General features: G+C 37.9%; 1 protein-coding gene across 6 annotated transcripts in view; it reads left to right on the top strand.

The window, feature by feature from the left end:
• Positions 1-20,635, top strand: part of cadpsa (Ca2+-dependent activator protein for secretion a) — a 580,082-nt gene that overhangs the window by 391,975 nt on the left and 167,472 nt on the right. For all 6 annotated transcript variants that reach the window (XM_078543642.1, XM_078543641.1, XM_078543639.1 and 3 more), the window contains exons 12-13: positions 9,905-10,041; positions 16,162-16,349. In XM_078543642.1, the coding sequence (XP_078399768.1) occupies positions 9,905-10,041; positions 16,162-16,349 (325 nt within the window). The remainder of the gene's footprint in view (positions 1-9,904; positions 10,042-16,161; positions 16,350-20,635) is intronic.

Here is a 20,635-nt window from a genome sequence, read left to right as displayed (position 1 = left end):
AGGGGGCCAGTTAGGTGCTTAGTTGAAGTCTATAATGTTAAGTGATTGATATAGCAGTTATACTTTGATGGGAGTGAAAGTTATAAAAGATAGATCAAGCAAATCATGTGAAAAAATATATCACACGTATTAATAGTGCATGTTAAGTATAACTGTTCTGAGAATCTGAACAAACAGAAAATATTGGAAACACATAGGTGAGTCAGTATCCGTGGAGAGAACAGCACTTTATATGTTGGGTGTAGACTATTCTTCAGAACTGAAAACTAGGAAGTGGACTGTTATATTAATATAAAGGAGAAGAAGAAAAGATATGTACATATTTATACATGGACAAACACAGAGAGGAATCTGGACAAATATATTAAGACATTAAAGAAACAAAGGATGTGTAAATATCTGATCATGCCCCATCAAGAAACACCCCACCCCTCCACCTCTGCTTTCTAGAGGGATGGTTCTCTCCTGCCACCCCTATTTGTAATTGTCCTTCTCAAGGCACCTTCCTTTGCAAATGTAGGTGATGCAACACCTGCCCATTCGCTTCTTCTCTCACAGTTATCCAGTGTCCTGAACACACTTTCCATGTAAGAGAGCAACTGATGTGTACTTGTTCTAATTTAGCATATTAGATTCACTGCTTACAATTGGTCACCTCTGTAATGAGGAAACCAAATGAAAATTAGGTGACCTTTGTTCTGTCCTCAAGTGAGCTTGTGAGCTTCCTACACCTCTTCATGTTAAATGTCCCTCCCATTCCCACTCTGACCTCTATTATTGAGCTTCTAAGAAGGTCACAACAAGTTTCAAGAACAATGGGCTGAATTTTGCCGTTGGTGAGCAGGGGGCGGGGCCCGCTCGCCGACGCGCAAAATGATGCAGGATGACATCGGGGGGAACCCCTGACGTCATCCTGCCCCATTTAAATTTTCAAGAAGGCAGGGGCACAGCCAAATCAGCTGCGGGCCCGCCGACCTGTCAATGGCCAATTGAGGCCATTGACAGGATCATTAAAACAATTAAAGGACCTGCCCGTCCAACCTTAAGGTTGGCGGGCAGGCCAGGAGCCCCGGCGGGGAATAGAAAAAACATGAAACCTCATCCACCGGCGGGATGAGGTTTCATGTAGAGTTTAAAAAAGTTTAATAAAGTTTTAGTGAAATTTATTAACATGTCCCATCTCGTGTGACATTGTCACATGAAGGGGACATGTTAAGGATTTTTTTTTCTACTTTTAATATTTATGCAGCACTTAGCCTCAGGGAGATGTGCAGGGAATCCCCCCCTCCTGCACAGGAAGCGCATAGTGCTTCCCGCCGGACGTCACGCTGGGCGGACCAATTAAAATGGCGGCGGGGCCCGCTTCTCTGGCGGGGATCAGCTCCCCGCCCGCCGGAGATTGGGTCAGGCCCGCCCGCCCGGTAGGCAGAAAATTCTGCCCAATATTGCATCTTTCTTCCAAGTATCCTGCAACCCTCTGGCCTGACCATCAATTGCAAAAGCTTTGCAGTTAAGCTTTACCATTATTTGAAATCTGTTTTCATTTGGTGAAGACTGCCAATTTTCACCTCTGTAACATCATCTAACTCTACCCCTGCCTCAGCTCATTGATGCTGAAACCCTCATCATACCTTTGTTACCTCTAAATTTGACAACTACAACGCACTCCTGACTGGTTTGCCACTTTCTACCCTCCATAAACTTGACATCATGCAAAACTCTGCTGCCAGTGTCTTAACTTGCACTAAGCCCCATTCACCCATCACCCCTATGCTCGGTGGCCTATATTGGTTCTTAGTTAAGAAACGCTTCAATTTTTAAATTCCCACTCTTGTTTTTAAATCCCTCCAACACTTTGCCCTTTAAGATATATTTGCTTCTTCAATCCTGGCCTCTTAAGCATCCCTGCTTTTAATTACTTCACAAATAGTCACCATGCTTTCAGCTGCCAAGGTGCTAGCCTCTGGAATTTCCTTTCTAAACCTTTCAACCTCTCTATCTCTGTCCCCCTTTAAGGAGCTCCTTAAAACCTATCTCTGCAACCAAGCTCTTGGTCACCTGTCCTCATATCTCCTTATTTGGCTCACTGTCAAGTTTTGTTAGATAACTCTCCTGTGAAGCACTTTAGGACATATTGTGTTAAAGGCATCATATAAATACAATTTCTTGTTGACATCTGACCCCAGGTTTTCTGTTTTTCACATTTCTCAGACTACCCATTTCCTGAGCTCTTTACCTTTGTTTATATAATGTCTAAATGTTTCTACCTCTTAATTGACTGTGGTGACTATTCAATCATTCCTCTCTGTTTGTTTTTGTGTGTATGTGTGATATAGAATATAATCTTCCCATCTTCCTCTTATTTTTCAGTTCTGAAGAAGCATCTGCACCCAAAAAATAAGCACACCCATTCTCTCCACAGATGCATTGTGTTTCCAGCGATTTTTGTTTTTGTTAGAAGTAGTGCATGTCGGATTCAAGTACTTTTTGTACATTATTACCTGCAATATGTAGGTTCCAGAATCCTTTGCACAATTTGTGTTGCCAATTATAACTCTTATTTTACCTGCCCTGTTGGACCATATGGCCCATGGCATGTACTCACATGAGAGTAAATAGTGTTGCTATGTTTTGATCTTAACAGTGGATTTTCATGAAATGTGTTTAATGCCTTTTCAACGGAGCACTAAACACATACTTTTGCTTAATATTTTATATATAAATAAAAGGTTTAAAATTGTAACCCAAAGGAAAAAGTCGTGGTGAAAGTGCATCTTCAAAGATCAACAAGCAATTACTGTACATAACCCTCATCAAAATTGATCATTATGTTTTGTGTTAGACTCTGTGTGACCTTTTCTAATACATATTCAGCCAGCTGTCTACTTTTCCTGTTTATTTAATGATAATTAAATTCCTGCATGTAGGCATATTTCACCTTAAAGAAATCTGTTTCAAATGACATCTGTTGTGTTACTAACATACAGATATTTAGTGCAGTTGAAGGGTTTCATGCTGCCAATTAGTCATATTTAATGAAACAAGAAAAAGTTGCATCATTGCAAAAATATTTTACATTGAGTTTTGTTTGCTGCCCTTCATAGTTTATCAAAAGTTTCTGTGTTGATATCTGGCCTCCTTTGCAATGTACTGTCTGAATGTAAGACAGTCCATACTCATTGATAGATACACAGTATTTTTTTAAATTTTGTAATTTGTGTTATTATTGAATTCGGTTTTGGTCAATTCAATGACAATGCCACAACAATAGAAATTATGTTGAGCAATTAGTCACTTACAAACTGGACGTCTTCTATGTTTACGTATTGTGTATGCAAATTTGATCTGTATGGTATAAAATTTCTTGGTGATTTTAACCACAAGAGAAGTGTTTTGCTAGATGTTCTGTTGTCTTTTCTTTTCATTATCTTTTTCTTTGCTTGAACCCTAGTACTTTGAATGACACAACCTGCTGCTAGGTTAGGGCTCCTATCTGCTTTCCTAAGCCTTGTTGCTAGTCTTTATGTTGTTCTGGTTTGTTCCTTCTTACCCTGCTAACTTCTAGCTGGACTAAAGGGTAAGTGCTTCCCTGTAGCTGGCACAGGTCAGATAATCAGCACTGATTATCTGACAAATGCAATGTGTTTTTTCTTCTCAAATCTATCATGTTTAGAATTCTGTAGTTTATTACTCATATTTCCTGAATTTAGGTTTGACATGAAAGCTTCCATACTGCAAATCCAGATGCATGCGGTATTTGCATAATTGCCCTCTCTCTGGCTTTTATATTGTAGTCAAAGGTTCCTCTTAGTAAGACTTAGATATTTCTTAACATTTTCTAACCTCCATGCAATGTAAACATGAATTAACATGACAAAAAGATGTCAGTAATATATTTGTTCAATTATCTCTACAGTTAATTGACCGTGTAATGCTTGAAAACAGATTGCCTTGCACAATGATATCATAATGCCTGCTTCTTCACAGCAATGATTAGCACCACTGTGGTAATTATAGTCTACTGCCAGGATAAGCACAACAAATAAACTCCACATTTATATACCAGCTCCGGTTTACTGTATTCTTTCCATACTTATCAAGCAACATGTGTTGTATCACATGAATATTAGTATGTAAAGTGTTACAATGCATGTGGAAACAGAGGTATTATGACATTGCTACAAAATTAGCTTTCACTAAGCATTATACTACATCAAAAGTATTTAAATATATTAATAGTACCAATTTTCTTGAATTAGTAGTTGTCATTCAAATATGTAATAAATTTCAATTCCTATTAGATCATTAATTTTATCCAAGAAAAAGTTTGAAATATGATTTCCCATTTATAGTAAAAAGAGATTGGGGTATCCAAAAATATTTGTGTTAAAAAGGACATCATTTTATTACTTTACTTCACTGATGTCTATTACAGCTTTTTAAGTAAAGCTATAACATCAAGCCTTAAGAGATTTTAGCTTTGGAAGTTACTGCATGGAGTTTAGTTAATGAAGGTTATACTCACAGGAGACAATAGCAAAGGTTGTGGGAGTTGGCAAATATGTATTTGGAGTATTCCGAATGCAAAACCGAGGAGTAGGTGATGCCATCCCTCCTTATCATGAAAAATACTCCTGTTTACTCATAGACTTACCGTTGAATAGCAGGCAGAAAATTCCAGCATTTAAGACAGATCTTATTTGTTTCTGTTTGATGCCTGACAAATATTCTGTATTTTGTTTTCTTTTGCTGTAGTGCATTTTTGGTGGAAATACAAGGTAATTGTGAAACTCTAAATGGTGCATCAAGCTCCCCCCATATGAAAAATGCAAAGCAGTATCCATGTATTTGCACCAAACTTTGTTGCTATCCTGTTAGATTGGTTTGGTAGTTTTGTATGCTTTAAATGCTACATATTTTATCATCAATACACTGCTGTACTTTTAGTATTTTCAAATTGCAATTGCTACATTTGAGGAATGCAGTCCCACAATCTAGTGAATTTAATCAATTCACTTAATGTGCATGTTTTTTCTTAACTGCAGTACACTATAAGCCACTTACTTTCAAGAGACCAATGAAATGCATGAGTGACTAATTTAGAATTTTACAAATTCATATAATTCAATTTTTATTGATATTTGTGAATTAAGGAAGGACCTGAAATAAGTTTTACTCAAAATATAGATCAATATTAAATAACCAGTCAGTGCCCTGTCTGTGTCTAACTTTGAAAACTGCTGGCTATCTGATCTGCATCACATTTTTAAAATATTTTTTATTGTTTACTTAAAGCAAAGTGCTTGCAGATCCTTAAAGGATCCAACTAAAAAGATATAATTAGCATTTTCTGGGCCACTAGGAAATGATGGTGTCCTGCAGTATGCCCGTCATGTTCTTGTTATGTGCCTTTATCAGAATGCTGAGATGTGACAAGGAGAATGTCATCCAGGCCAACAAAATAGATACTGTATTTTATTAAGAAAACATCAGAAATATGCCATAGCATTTGTGTTTAATTTTTTTATTTGTTTGATGAATTAATAAATCTCTAACTGTGATGGTGAAAGTAAAAAGGTATGTATCTTTGATATTTACATTTTAAAATGCTTAAAATAATGTAGATCAGTTTCTCATTAGAGCATTAGACCCCACAGAACATTCTCGCAGCTAGTATCTGAAAATGGATAGCTGCCATCAATCATTGTCATTTCTTCTTTTCACTTCTCCAGCTGAGGTTGACTAGTGTCATTGTTTGTTATTGTCCAAAACAGATCTTCATTCTTTTAATGTCAAAGAGATATGACATGTGCGCATTTACCAGAGGACTGTGATAGAAAGTCACCTTTTTCATGTTTGACATCTCATTGTGAACTTTCTGCCGGAAATGTTAATAAATTTGTATGACAATATTAATTGTCTCTGTGCTGATAAGTTAAAAAGCACTGCAGTTGAGAATTCACTACACATTATTATCTTACAGTAGGAAGATTGATATTTATTAAAATAATTTATTATTTAAAGCCTTCAAATATTGCCACAACCTCTTTGACAGCCAGTAGCTTCCAGAGTGATTTTTTTTAAAAATGCAATTTAGTATTAAAATGTTTTTTCATAAATTTGCAAACCTTTAATTCAAAGATCACTTTTTGTTTTTAGGGATAGATAATTATCAGTGTGACACATTAAACAGACAAGTGGAAAGGATGCTGTCCCACACTGGAGCGACACAGTTTAACTTATTGCAGACTAAAAGATTCTAATTAATTTAAAGAAATCTCTTAATGTGCACTGATTATGATACCTGGTGTTATATAATATATGCATATATGCTGTGTGAAGTACATGCGGAATTCTAGTATAACTTGGTATTAGCTGATAATTGATGGTGCTTTACAAATATCATTTGTAATCCTATATTATACATATATACATACATACACAGACATATGTTTTATATTATATATGTGTGTTTATATATATATATATATAAAAAATTATCAAGCAGATTAAGTTTATGCATAATAACAATTCACAGTGCCATAAAAATGAAGTTTTAACATTCTAGCACAGCCAACACACAGATACAGGCCTGTTAAATTTGTGGATTATTTCCATTATTATTCAATGAATGGAATGAGGATAATTATCATGAATATATTTATTGCAGTTATTTACATTCTGGATTTACCTTTTAGTTTTAATGCTTGTTAAACTGTAAAATGTATCAAATGGTTAATTTTGATGATTTTTAAAATTTAAAATGCTGAGCATCATTATAAATGTTGATGCTGTGATTGTTGACTTAATACTAAAAATTATTTGCTGATTATTTCCTGTTGAATGCGAAACATGAGCTTTTGCCTTTTTTTTTTATAATTATCTTATCACCTAGAGTCAGACTCGCTCCTCAGGACTGAAGTAATATTTCTGCATCAAAATAAAGAACACATGAATATAAATAATATTTTCAGAGACTTTTATAAATTAACAAATTATTTACTGTCTCATACATTTTTCAAATCCTACCCATTAAATTGTTAGCTATAGGTTATTTACCAAAAATAATCTTCACAAATCTTAAGTACATATTCAGATTTTGAGAGCTGTAAAAGGGAACATAGCACTCAAAAGATTCGTCTTTTCTGAGGTATGCTAACAGTACCCATGACCCAGAGAAGTCATTCTCCATACAGTATCACTGGATTGAAATATCAGCTGTAGAATTCTGTCTGAATCCAATCACAAAGCAAACTTCACTCACAAGCTTCACTCTGTATCTGACTTGATAATGCATATGCTACTGTACCATTCTTACTTCTTTGCCACAGAAAGGCTGTGCTTAGTGTGTATGAAAAATGGAAGGAATTTTTTTAAGAGAGTCTGATTCCCTGGCAATACTAGCTGTGACTTTAAGTGGGATATTAATGGGTCTGGATCTAGTATAAACCCACAGCATTATTGTCCACATTGAGCTGTCAAAATACACCAGCAGAGGTTGTTTTTTAGCAAAAGCAGAGGTTCAGAATAACATTTCTATTTATGTGATCACTCAAGTATTTGAACTGCTCGATTGCCTTTATGATATGGTGCCTCTTTATTATCGCTTCATAAAATTATCTTTAACTGTCTCTCGGTATTTTTTAAATTTTATTTATTCGGTATTCTTACAGTTTTGGATTGAAAATGTCCACAAAAGTTCATCTTTAAGTCATCACCAACTGATAAAGGAAATAAACTGTTAATTTTAAATGCTTATTTTATTTAAAAACATCCGAATGAGAAATAGTTAAGTCACAGTATATAAATGATGGAATTCAGGGCACTGAAAATTAATTTCATTCAAACGATTGCACGTTACTGATGAGTGTTAGTATTTCTTTTCTTGATGGGGTATTTGAACCTTTATGGAATAACACCTAAAAACTTTTTTTGCAGTTTTCCGTTAACATTTACTAAATAAGATACATACGCAAAATGAGAAGAATATGAATGTCTGCAGTAATGCGACTTATATTACTTTTTTTTTAATTTTCAAGTTTAACTCATTTCAAACCACCATTACTTTATTTATTTTACCTGTGTAATGACACATTGCTCCATTATGAATTGATTTTCCCTAAACAGAATGCTAGTCTTGACCATTAATAATAAATGGCAAAAGTCACTCAGTTAGCACTAAAGCATTACTGCTTCAGAAATGCAAATGGATAATCTTGTGGCCTGTATGTTAGCTAAAACCTGGGGATGTACAAGACAGTGGTAAGAGGGAGAAAGATTTTAAACAAATTTTTTATTTGCAAAGGATTTGGAGAAAAGCCCTTATAATGGGAAACTGACTGTATGTAATAGACAGTGAAATCTGTCTTTGATTTGACTGACAGGTACAAGAAAATACTAATGACTAGGGTGATTCTGACCACACCCAGAATGGCTTCTGTTTTTGTTTCTTTGGCTGATTATAGTATTTTAGCTATGCATGTTGAGATTAATTAGTTAGTCCCTAGGTGGTTGTGTCTACAGGCTTCAGTTTGAAAAGAAAGCATGAGTGTTCCTACTTCATTAATTCATAGCAAATAGCAGAATGTAACCTTGCTGTGCCAGTCCTTTCTGTCTTTTTGTTTAGCGGTACAGATATAGTGTCAGACTGTTTTCTATCATGAATCCATTTTAATCTGCAATGAAGTATTCTGAATCATTTCATTGCATGTATTAATCATCTTTGATTTTTCAGTCATACCCTAACTCATTTGAGTTGTAAAGATTACAATTACCTCTTGCTTTATTGTTGCCATTAACTTGATATAAACAATAAATTTTGCATTTAAAATGTAATCTGTATGTATTTAAAATGATTCCACTTGATATCACTACTTCCTTCTGTTGATTGTACTGTTATCTCACGTCTGTTTTGTCCCTCCTTCACACAAGTTAGTCCCCATAACCGTACTAACAAATGTCATCGTGTATATGGAATAGACCAGCACAGATGTTGTTAGTGCAGCTCCTCAGTCAATCCACCAGGAGGTGCACTTGAGCAAAAAAGATCGACATTCAGGTATCTCAGCCTGGACTGGAAGATTTCTCCTATATCCCCTCCCCCAACCCTCCAGGATGCTCGAAATCAACGTTATTGATTTGTCCATGTCTTGTTAGCTTAATTGAGAATTTTATATATTTCTAAATAATTCATTTTGAAAGTGCAAATAAGAAACTAAAATATTATACCCAATCTAAACATTCACTAACGTTGTTTGAAAACTGGTTTCAGTACAGTTTCCCAGGACAGGACTGGTCCATATTATGGTTCTAATCTTAGTCTTGCACCAGCATATTAATTTTAAGACTGATTCTATGGTAAAACAATTGTGATCTCAATTTTGTGACATACAGTATGTACTCTTTCAAATAAAATATTCTCGCTTAACTTCTCAGTTAAAATTTGACACCAACTGGTGTGACCAAAATGGACCAACATTGGAAACCATATCAGTTCTATTAATTTTTCTGGTACCTAGTGGCAAAACAATCCTTAAATAAAATCTGAATTAGAATTGCATTCTGTGGAATGGCAGAATCTATTGTGTAAAATATCTTACAGTAAAAATATGTTAATTAGATATCAGTACACATCGTATGGGACTCGATGGATATAGTTGTTTGTGTAATGTGCGATATATTTTTACGTTTATGTTGTGCTGGAATTGAATATCACGTTCCAGAGGGATAAAATCTTTTGCATGAAAAATTTTTAGAAAGCAAAAAATGAAAGATTAATCAAGCCCAGGTAGTTAAAAGGATAAATAATCCTAAAGAGCTTGCTTGCTCAATTTGTCTGCTTAATTATCATCTTTGAAGTCTTTCCCTAAGTATACTCTTTTCTGTATATGTGCCTGGAAAACAGATGCAGACAGAGCGCAGAAGCATGGGATGGATGAATTTATCTCTGCCAATCCTTGTATGTTTGATCATGCTACACTCTTTGAAACGCTACAAAGGCTGACTCTGGACCACAGACTTAATGATTCCTATTCTTGTTTGGCAAGTATATTACTCATTTATAAAATTATAATGCTTTGAATATAATGGGAAAATTATTTGAGCTGGCAAATTTTCATTCTATCCTAAATAGATATAAAAGATCAAAAAGCATACACTGAAGTGGAGCAACTAAAATCATACATACTATCTTAACGGCAACACAAACATTCTTTATTACTCTTTAGGAGATTTCAGTTCTGTTTCATAAAATTATAGCTATTTTTGCTGCAAATTTCTGCATTTAAATTGGGCTTGGATTTTCCTTTGTTACCCCGCCTCAGGTTGGGAGGGGCACTGGTGAAAATAGAGTGAAAAATCAGGCACATTGACTCTCTCTGCTACCTCATCAAAAAACTCAGTAAAAGTAGCTAAACACAATTTTCCCACAACAAATTCATGCTGGTTTTCCTTAATTAATCCACATTTGCCCATGTGTCTGTTATTTTAGTCCAGGATTATTGTTTCTAAAAGCTTCCCCACCACTGTGATACACTGATTGACCTGTAGTTGCTTGAGTTATTGTTACACTCTTTTTTTGAACAAGGGTGTAATATTAGCATTTCTCCCCTCATTTGGCACCATGCCCTCCCCCTCCCCCCCCCACTCCCCAAACATATCTAAGAAGGCTTGGAAGATTACAGCCAGTGTCTGCGCAATTTCCACCCTTACTTCCCTTGGTATCCTTGGGTGCACCTGATCTGGTCCTGGTGGCATCAATTTTAAATACTATAGCCTTGCTAATGCCACCTCTTTATCAAATTTTAGCCCATCCAGTGTCTCAACAATCCCCTCTTTCATTATGGCTTTGGTAGCACCTTCTTCGCTGGTACAAACAGATCCAAAGTACTCATCTAATATTCCAGCCGTGCTCTCGCTGCCACCATGAATAGATCCCCTTTTTGGTCCCTAATCGCCCCTAATACTCCTTTTACTATTTATATAACTAAAGAAGACTTTTATGGCAGCTGCTAGTTTCTTCTCATACTTTCTCTTTGCTCTCTCTTATTTATTCTTTCACTTCCTCTCTTTACTTTCAATATTCAACCTGTTTCTCACTGGTATTATCAACATGACAGCTGTCGTATATCTTCTATCAACCAGGGAGCTCTAGCACTGTTTATCCTACCTTTCCCTCTTGTGGGAATGTACCCTCATTTTACCCGAACTATCTGCTCATTGAAGGCAGCCATTGTTCAACTACAATTCTGGCTGCCAAACTTTGATTCCAATTTACTTGGGCCAGACCCATTCTCACCCCATTGAAATTGGCCCTCCCACAATTAATTATTTTTATTCTGAATTGCTCCTTGTTCTTTTCCATAGCTAATTTAAACCTATCATACTATGGTCACTGTCCCCTAATTGTTCCCCTTCTGACTTAATCCACTTGACCCCCCCTCATTCACCAGAACCAGATCCAGGAATACCCCCTTCTTTGTTGGACTGAAAGCATATTGATGTAGAAAATTCTCCTGGACACACTTTAGAAACTCTTCCCCTCTAGGTCTTTTGTGTTTATAAGTTTAATATTCGAGCTGACACTCTAAATCAGGCCTTCCCAAACTCTGTGTCATGAGACAAGATTTTGGGGTCGCAAGCTGAGAGGCAGCAGTGGTAGTTGTGGAGCTCAGACTGATTTCTGGCAGCTGTGAGGCCCTTTAAATCCTTGCTTTTTCTGTTGGTGGGCCTGGCCTAATGGACCATTCTCTGAAGCCTGAATGCTGCTGCAAAAAAAGCCTGCTTTTGTTTCTTGTTTGAGGAAAGCCTGCCTTTTCATCAGCTCCCCCCATGATCAACTCCTGTTCCCCCACCCGCCCGATCAAGCTTCCCCTCGCTCAACAGCTGAAGCCATCCTCCTACCCCTGCCCAATTAATAGCTGAAGCCTCTCCATTCCCTCCCACCCAATAGCTGAATCCTTCCACCGCCTGCCACTCAACAGCTGAAGCCTGCCCACCTCCACCCCACCCAACAGCTGAAGCGTCCCCTCCACCCCCCCCCTACCCCCCCAACCCCAACCCCCATTCATCAACTGTCATACCCCCCCCAACTTTCGCTCTGGGGTCATACAAAGTCTGAGGCATTAAAATAGGGTCACACCAGGGAAAAAAAAATTGGGATGCACTGTTCTAAATAGTTCTCTCTCCTCAGACATGTACCCCTCCCTTTAAAAATGGATGCCATCAGCCCCTTCTCTTAAAAAAAGATCTATTCTTGGACCCTCAGTTCTTGCAAGCTATTGCCCAAATCCAATATCCCTTTCCTGTCTAAAGTCCTGAATCATGTTTTTGCATCCTCTCCTGTAGCTTCTCCCACAGTAACAAACAGCAAAAGGCTGTGAATGTGGCCACGGTGCATTATTCTTATCTGAAGCTTCTGATGTGATCAATTGTATCATCTTTCTCCCGTGTTTCTGGTAAATAGCTAAGTGGGACTGCAGTTTATTTTTATTATTAATTCACTGGATGTGGATGTTGTTGGCAAAACCAGTATTTATTGTCCATACCTAATTGCTGTTTTTTTTTGGGGGAAATATACTTTATTCATAAAATATCTGAAAGAACATTACGAAACATTTCTAAATGGCCATCACAAAAAGTGCAATCCTATTCAACGTTTACACATGGATCATGAGGTGCTTCAATACAATCAATGAATATTATAGACATTTCAATATGGTCATTACAGACAGTCAGACAGTGCAATTATATTGGATTTATCGACATAAATCATGTTGCACTCTGATGTGCTTCAATACAATTATAATGCATTTAGTGTTCACTACATACATTCATTGTGAGTCGTACAGCCCAAGGGACCTATACAATTCCCAGCCCCTCGGTGCACTATGGCAGAAAGGTCTTAGACAGCGACCTTTCACCTAATTGTTGTTTAGAAAGTGGTGGTGAGCCTCCCCCTTGTGAACTGAGTGGCTTGCTGGGTAATTTCAGAGGGCAGCTAAGAGCCAACCACATTGCTGTGTACTTAGAGTCATACACCAGCTAGAACGGGTAAGGACTTTAGATTTCCTTTCTAAAAGGATGTTAGTGAACAAGATGAAATTTTACAACAATCTAGTAGTTTCATGGTCACCATCACTGATATTAGCTTTTTATTCCCGATATATTTAATTAATTGAATTTAAATTCCCCGGCTGCTGTGATGGGATTTGAACTCATGGGCAGAATTTTCCATTCAGCATGCGGGCGCGCACCCGACATGTCGGAATGTTAAATGATGCGTGATGATGTCGGGCGTGAGACCCGATGTCATCACAAAGTCGCGTGATATTTTGTTCAGCGGGCGCGTGCTGGAATCAGCTGCGCGCCCGCCGATAATTGATAAGCCTATTAAGGCCATTAACCAGGTAATTAACCTGAATTTTACGCTTCCACGGGCGGGATGAGATTTCCAGAAGTGTTTAAAAATTCAAGAAATTTTTTTTTTTAAATCATTGACATGTCCCCTCATGTGACATTGTCATGTCTGAGTAATTTTCTTTTTTCTTTTTTCCAATGTTTTATTATTAAATTAATCTCCCTGAGGCACGGAGCTGCCACAGGGAGATTTCTGCACTCTTTTGCGCGCATGCATGGAAGAGCGCAGGCCCCGACTCTCTCTCCTCCCCCCGCCCGCACATGTAGCGCTGAGCGCTTCCGGGCCCTTAATTGGCCCACCCACGTAAAATGGCGGCACACAGCCGATCACGGGCGGCAATTGGCTCCGCACCCGCTCCCGACCGGCCCGCCTGACGGGGAGAAAATTCTCCCCCAGGAGTTTCCCTATGATCCATTCCTTTCACTTCCTCAAATACTACTCCTTTATGATATTATCTGGAGATAAGGGCCTTGATTTCAGCTATGCTGGCAAGTAGAAACTAGTTGGTGAATGGGATGGGGGGTAGAGGCGGTGGGAAGCTTACATACTAATTTCTTGTCCTAACCTGACACCCGTGCATCCAATACTGCACCCAGCCCAAGTCTGCGGGATTCTCTTTAAATACGGAGATCAGGTTCCATAGTGGGAACCAATCCACCATTTTAACCTGAGGCCCGAGCTGGAGAGCAATAATGGCTTCTCCACCAGGCCAGACCTGGCAGAAAGAGCCAGGGCCAGAAGATGTCAGCAAGGTAAGTGTTTTAAGTTCTTTCCTCCCACCTCTCTTGAACTGGAATTTTCCTGCGAAGCCCCACCAATCCACTTACCCAATGCTGGGGACTGGTCGCCCAGGCCTTCTGCAGTGGCCTCCTCCTACCTGATTTTTCCAGACTGCAGCCACACTTTGCTGACTTCCTGGCCATTAAAATAGGCTGAGATTATCTCCTGCTACTTCCGAATGGGCATGCAGCTCAATTTACTGCATTCCTGCTGAACTTAAAATCAAACTCTCCTGCAAGCTTCACTAATGATGCCAAACTCTACCTAAACACCACTTCTTTCAGTCCCTTCACTGTCTTGATGTTATCAAACATGTTGTCTGACATCCAGTTTGGATAAGACAGAATTTCTTCCAGTAATACTGGAGAGGCCAAACCCATCATCTTTGATCCCTGCTACAAACTCCATACGCTCACCCCAGTGTTTCAGACTGAACCAGACTGTTCACAACCTTCACATCCTATTCAACCATGAGCTGGGCACCGATCCCATATCCACTTCCTGACTAACCACTTCCAGTTCTGTAATATTGACTTTCTCCAACCTTACTTCAGCCCATCTGTTGCCAAAACACTCATCCATGCCATTGTCACTCCCAAGCTCGTCTATTCCAGCCATCCCTGCCCTCACTGGTCTCTGTTAACTCCTGGTCCTCTAATGTGTGAAATTTCAAATTATGTTTCATGTTTATAAATTCTCTATGACCCCACCCCTCTCTATTTCTGACACCACCAGCCCCACCAAACTCACTAATTCTGTACATCGATCTCTCCTGCATTCTCCCTTCCTTTCATCCCATCTTTGGTGGATGTGCCTTGAGCTCCTGAGGATCCATGGCCTGAGGGTCCTTTCTGAAACTTCTCCGAGTCCACCTTCCTCTTTTCCTTTAAAACCTATCCCTTAGACCATGCTTTTGGTCACCTCTTCCAATTTTCTTTTCAAGTCGGCATTCATTTTTTTCTTCATGTTCCCATAAATAATTTTGGCAGCATTTTCTACATTAATGGACTATATATAAAGCTGTTAACCTTCGTAGCACACTCACCTCCGAGGCAGAAGGTTATGAGTTCCAGAACAACTTCCAATAAGTATAATCTAGCCTGGTGTTTCAATTCAGTACTGAGGGAATGCTGGCTGTTAGAGGTACGGTGTTAAATCAAGGCTCAGCCCGCCCTTCCAGATGGGCATAAAGTCTAGAACAAGAATGGAGAGTTCTCCCAATGTCCTACCCCTCATGAAGTTGCCACAGTACTGTCTGGGGACCTAAACTATTTTCATGTTTGGGCCTCATTTGACTGTATCTGGAAAGATATGGGCAACAAATGAGGACTTTGCTGTAGCTTGTCATTTGTGGGAGGGCAGGAAAACAATTTGCTCCTGCAATGAGTAGGTCAGCAGGAGAAGTCTAGAAAAAGAGGAAAGGTTGATCCCAGGGCATATGTGCACGGGCTGCCACCCCACAAAGTTTCTCCTCTGCTAGATGTAATCTTCTGGTTGGATGGGATTGGATAACCTCAATCCAGATTCTAGTGGGCATAGAGCCACAGAACAGAGTTGCTCACAATTAGTCACAAGTTTGTACTTATTTGGCAATCTCAAAGTACAGCAAAAGGACTCTTATCTTAGAAATGGCATTGCCATAATAGAGCTTACAGTGCTTGATGCTCAAAGTGATAAATTGTTCCATTCCGAGCAACAAATCCCTCACGTTGATGAACACAAAATTGCCCCAAAAGGTGTTCCATTTTGCTTGCGGCATAGCGACTTAATTTTACTATAAACTTTTATAAATGCTTCTGTTCATAACACTTTCTGTTTTCTAATGTAGGAATGATACTTCAAATGGCAATTTACTAATTATTGATTCACATGTCTACTGTAATATAAATGATGTTCCAAAGAGTCATTAACAAGATCAAATCTGTTACCAAACTTTTGAGGGATTTCAATTTTCTGTTCCACAGGGCTGGTTTAGCCCTGGCCAGGTATTCGTGCTGGATGAATATTGTGCACGTTATGGCACTAGAGGCTGTCACAGACATCTCTGCTACCTCAATGATTTGCTTGAAAGGGCAGAAAATGGAGCAATGATTGACCCAACCCTGCTTCACTACAGCTTTGCCTTCTGCGCTTCACATGTTCATGGCAACAGGTAGAGTTCAATTACAGTGTAATTTAAGAGACCAAAGTCATTGTGATGAACAACACAGTGGGGTTTGTATTGGTTTTATGCAAAAGAGATGAACATTTGTAATCCAATATTTGTCATGGTAAGATGAGGAGAAAATGACTTTCTGAGAACACAAGAAGCTCTTTACCATTCAATGGTCGTGCCCATATTTTCCATTTAACACTGACACATAACATAGCACTGGCACACCAATACCCTACTCTGCCTTTGTTTTATTTCCAAGCAAAACATTTATCAGACATATATCCGTGGTGTTTAAAGTATTAGATGGAGGTGACACCATCCAGATCAAATGGAAGAAGATTCACTTAAAGTATGAAATGGTCATAAGGCAGGAACAAATCCCATAAACAACTTCGCATCTGAAAACTAAGCAATACATATCACCATAGAGCATTTTAAAGGCAAGTATGCAGATAACTCTGATGTTTTATTGAAGTGTAAAAATATATGTTCGTGTAGGCTGCACAGTACAATAGAAAATGTTCATTAGTAGGAAGAGTATTTAAGAGGGCGGCATGGTGGGGCAATGGTTAGCGCTGCTCCCTCACAGCTCCAGGAACCCGGGTTCAATCCTGACCTTGGATGTCTGTCTGTGTGGGGTATGCACATTCTCCTTGTGTCTGTGTGGGTTTCCTCCGGGTGTTCTGGTTTCCTTCCACCATCCAAAGACTTGCTGGTTAGGTGGATTGGCTATGGTAAATTGCCCCTCAGTGAGTGTGTGCCCTGCGATAGACTGGCGCCCTGTCCTGGGTGTACCCTGCCTAGCGCCCATTGCCTGTCGAGATAGGCTCTGACTCCCCACGACCCTGAATTGGATGAAGCGGTTCTGGAAAAGTGAGTGAGTGTATTATAAGAATTTGAAGTAGGGGATCTCTCACATGCTGCAATTTATAAGAATTAGTACGCACTCCAACATGATAGATAAATGTTGTTTTAGTGGAATAACTTAAGAAGTCACCATCTTTATTTAACCATAGTTAAATTCCATTTGGATTTACTCAACACTTCACGTAAACTAACACTTAGTGATATGCTGGATGATTCGGCAGGAGATATTTATTTCATTTTAATTGAATTTTTTTACAGGTGTAGCTCTTGTTTTAGAAGTGATTTTGTTGGCTCCTGTTTTTCACTCATTTATTCATTATTCCTTTTCCATGTTTTCTTTAGTTTGTTGTACTTTGATTTTTCTTTATTTCTTTCACGCTTCCTTGGTTCTGTTTCCGCCTTTCTACAAACCAACTATCATTTAAAGTGTGAAAGTGGCAGAATTACTTGTCTCACAGCCAAGTGTAGATGGTGAGGGGGATAAATCACTCAATCCCAAAGCAAATGAGCCAGAGGGTGACCTAAAAAAGGACAGAAAGGAGTCCAGAAAAGGTTCTAGAAAGGATTCCAAGGCGCAACCAAAACCTGAGCCAAAAAGGTAAGTGCCATTTTGTGCAGTTAAAGGTGGTGTTAAGTGAGAGAAAACTGCACATTTTACATAGCAATGATAGTAGCTAATGTGAGCAGAAATGGCAACAGGTCTCTGTGTGTACATTTTCTTTCCCCTCCATATTGATTTCTTTCATTATTTCCATTCTTTGATTTCCTCCTCCCCCTTACTGTAATATATATCATTTCCTGACCAAGAGATCTTTTCCAAGATCTCTGTTAATCTTGTTCTGTAGCTGGCCTTAAGGAGGTGTGTGATTATTTTGCTAATTCACTTGACCTCCAATCTCTGATTCTCCTTGTGGGTAGATGCTTCATTTTTGCACTGTGTCTAGCTTTGACAGTTGATATCTCAGAATTGCTATATAAAGAATTACAAATGCAAAGCATACCCCAACTTAGCATATTGGTATACTAATTCCCTGAGTCTCTAAACCACCCAAGCTGGTATTTGACACCCTCATTATTCAGTTTTGCATATGTTTAATATCACTGTAAGCATTTTATACGTTGCGTTATATAAAAGGTGCTCTTGAAAAATACCTACTGAGGATAAAGAAAATGTCTTGTAACTGAACCCACGTCCAAGGCTAGCTTAGAAGGATCAACATGCCAGGTTCACATGTCACTGTTTCACAAGAAATCCTTTGCATAAATGCATCATAAAAAATTAGAAGTCCACATTAGCAGAAACATAGACGTAAAATACTAAAAATATGGATGTTAATATTTGAAGAAAGATTTGTAGGCACTAGAAATAAAATAAAGTAATGTCTGAATGTTAGCCTTTAACCAGTATTATTTAATCATATTGCTGCTTTACCTGAGTATCCATGGTTATGTGCACCTGAGCGCATAGAGATTCACAAAAGTAAATGGCAGGTAGCATTTGGTAGGCATACTTAAAATCAAAAGAAACGCTAATTTTTATAATGAGATTTATTCAAGTCCTCTGTGATCATTAGAACACAGCTCAGAAAGCAAAAAGTTGTTCTTCAAGCATTTGGTGGCTTCAGTTGAAATAAAAATGTAGCCATTTATATTGAAATAAACAGGGTCAAATGTAGGTTTAACTGCATGTAGATTTTAATATGTGCTAGAGATAAACATTATTTTTTCATGTGACGGAGTTGCAGTAAGTTGTCTGTTTGTATTGTGTTATTATTGGGTCAGACAGTGAGACAACAGTAGCTTGCAGTCAGTCAGATAGTACAGAGCGAATGTGATTCAGATGTTACAGGACAGCCTGAAGGTCAAGACTGACAGAATGACAAGCTGTCACCAAGAAGAAACTAACTAGCTGGTGTCCTAGGTTCCAGTACACTGAAATGGTCTTGCTATTTGATCAATGTCAATGTAGAAAGTAACAAAGGTTTCTCTACAAAACATGCATGTTATTATTTGAAAACCTTAGAAGACATATGAAAATTGTTTGGCCTAAATGATGCAAAAGATTTCCATGCATACTTTTTTGGGAAAGATATTTTAGAAAATTCAAAAGAAATAGTTAATGATAAAATCATCAAACACTGAGACTATTATGAAAAGATCTGTCAAACGATGGAATTAATGTTTTAAAAAGTAATATTTCATAACTCCATTTAAAGCAACTTTGCAGAAACATTTTTGTAGTAAATTCCACTGTAAGACAATTTGAGATCTGTTTTTCTCCCTGTATATGAATAAATAAATATTGACAATAGCTCTAATAGATATAGTGTATTGTTTTGCTATTGTGCTACTTTAGCTTTTAAAATTCAGACTTCATTCTTATCGTTAAGTCAGATTTTCATATAATCAAACCAATTATAATTCTGCATGTGCAAAATGTTAAAAATTCTTTTTCTTATTTTCTCCTCATTTTGTAAGAAAGATCCACTAAGCCATGAAAGCTATAAAAAGTAGTATAGCGGGGGCTTGATTATTTGTAAATTTTGACAAAAAACATTGGAAATTTTATTATTTGTGACATGGCCCGAGATAGGAGACTGTGAGGAGAGTGAAGCTGACAGAACTGGTGCTAACCACTGTGACAAAGACTTGAAAAGCAACCAACATGACATCTTTCCTATCACACTGCCGAAAATGTCATCTTTGTGAACGACAGTGAGAAAATGGTTTGCCGAAGTTTTGAAAGGTAGAGTCGAAAGACGCACATCATGTCAGATGTAATATAGTCCGCAGCTGTTTGAGAAAGGAAATCCTAGTGGCCATGATGGGTTTCAGTTGGCAGGCCCTCCGAGACATCGAAACCACTCCAAAAATGGCTACAATTGACCTGTGGATTGTACTACTCTTGTGGTCAAATGCTCGGTTTCCATCATGAGTTTTGCCACATAATAGCCAGCTGTTAGCATCTGCTTTGAATTAAGGCTTGGATTTCTACAATTATTGGAAGCAAATAGAATGTAAAAAAGGAATCTAGTTTAATATTTCAATATATTTATGTTTTACTTTATTAACCACTTTATTAACCTTTATTAACCTCTTAAATGTACTGAGATGGTATTAGCTTAAATGTTTCAGGAAGGAAATCCAGCCCATTTTGTGAACAATATAATAAATGTCATTTTACATGTTCAACACGGCTTTTAGCTCAGGTACCCAAATGTTCTGCAACTGAATAAGCTGGGAGGAGTTTCCATCCTACTGTAATATTAAAGCAAAATGTACTAGACAAAGTTTAGCTTGTCAGTGTACAAATATTGATTCCTTTTTTTGTGATTTATGCCCATTTTCATTAATATCTTAGTAATGCTTGAATAATTAGCACTTTATTAGCAGGTGAGAATCTCAAATCTCAAGCC

Source organism: Cetorhinus maximus, chromosome 6 (genome assembly GCF_964194155.1).
Source record: "Cetorhinus maximus chromosome 6, sCetMax3.hap1.1, whole genome shotgun sequence".
Lineage (NCBI taxonomy): Eukaryota > Metazoa > Chordata > Chondrichthyes > Lamniformes > Cetorhinidae > Cetorhinus > Cetorhinus maximus.
The sequence above is the reverse complement of the archived record's forward strand: the minus strand, read 5'-3'. Positions and strand labels throughout refer to the sequence as shown.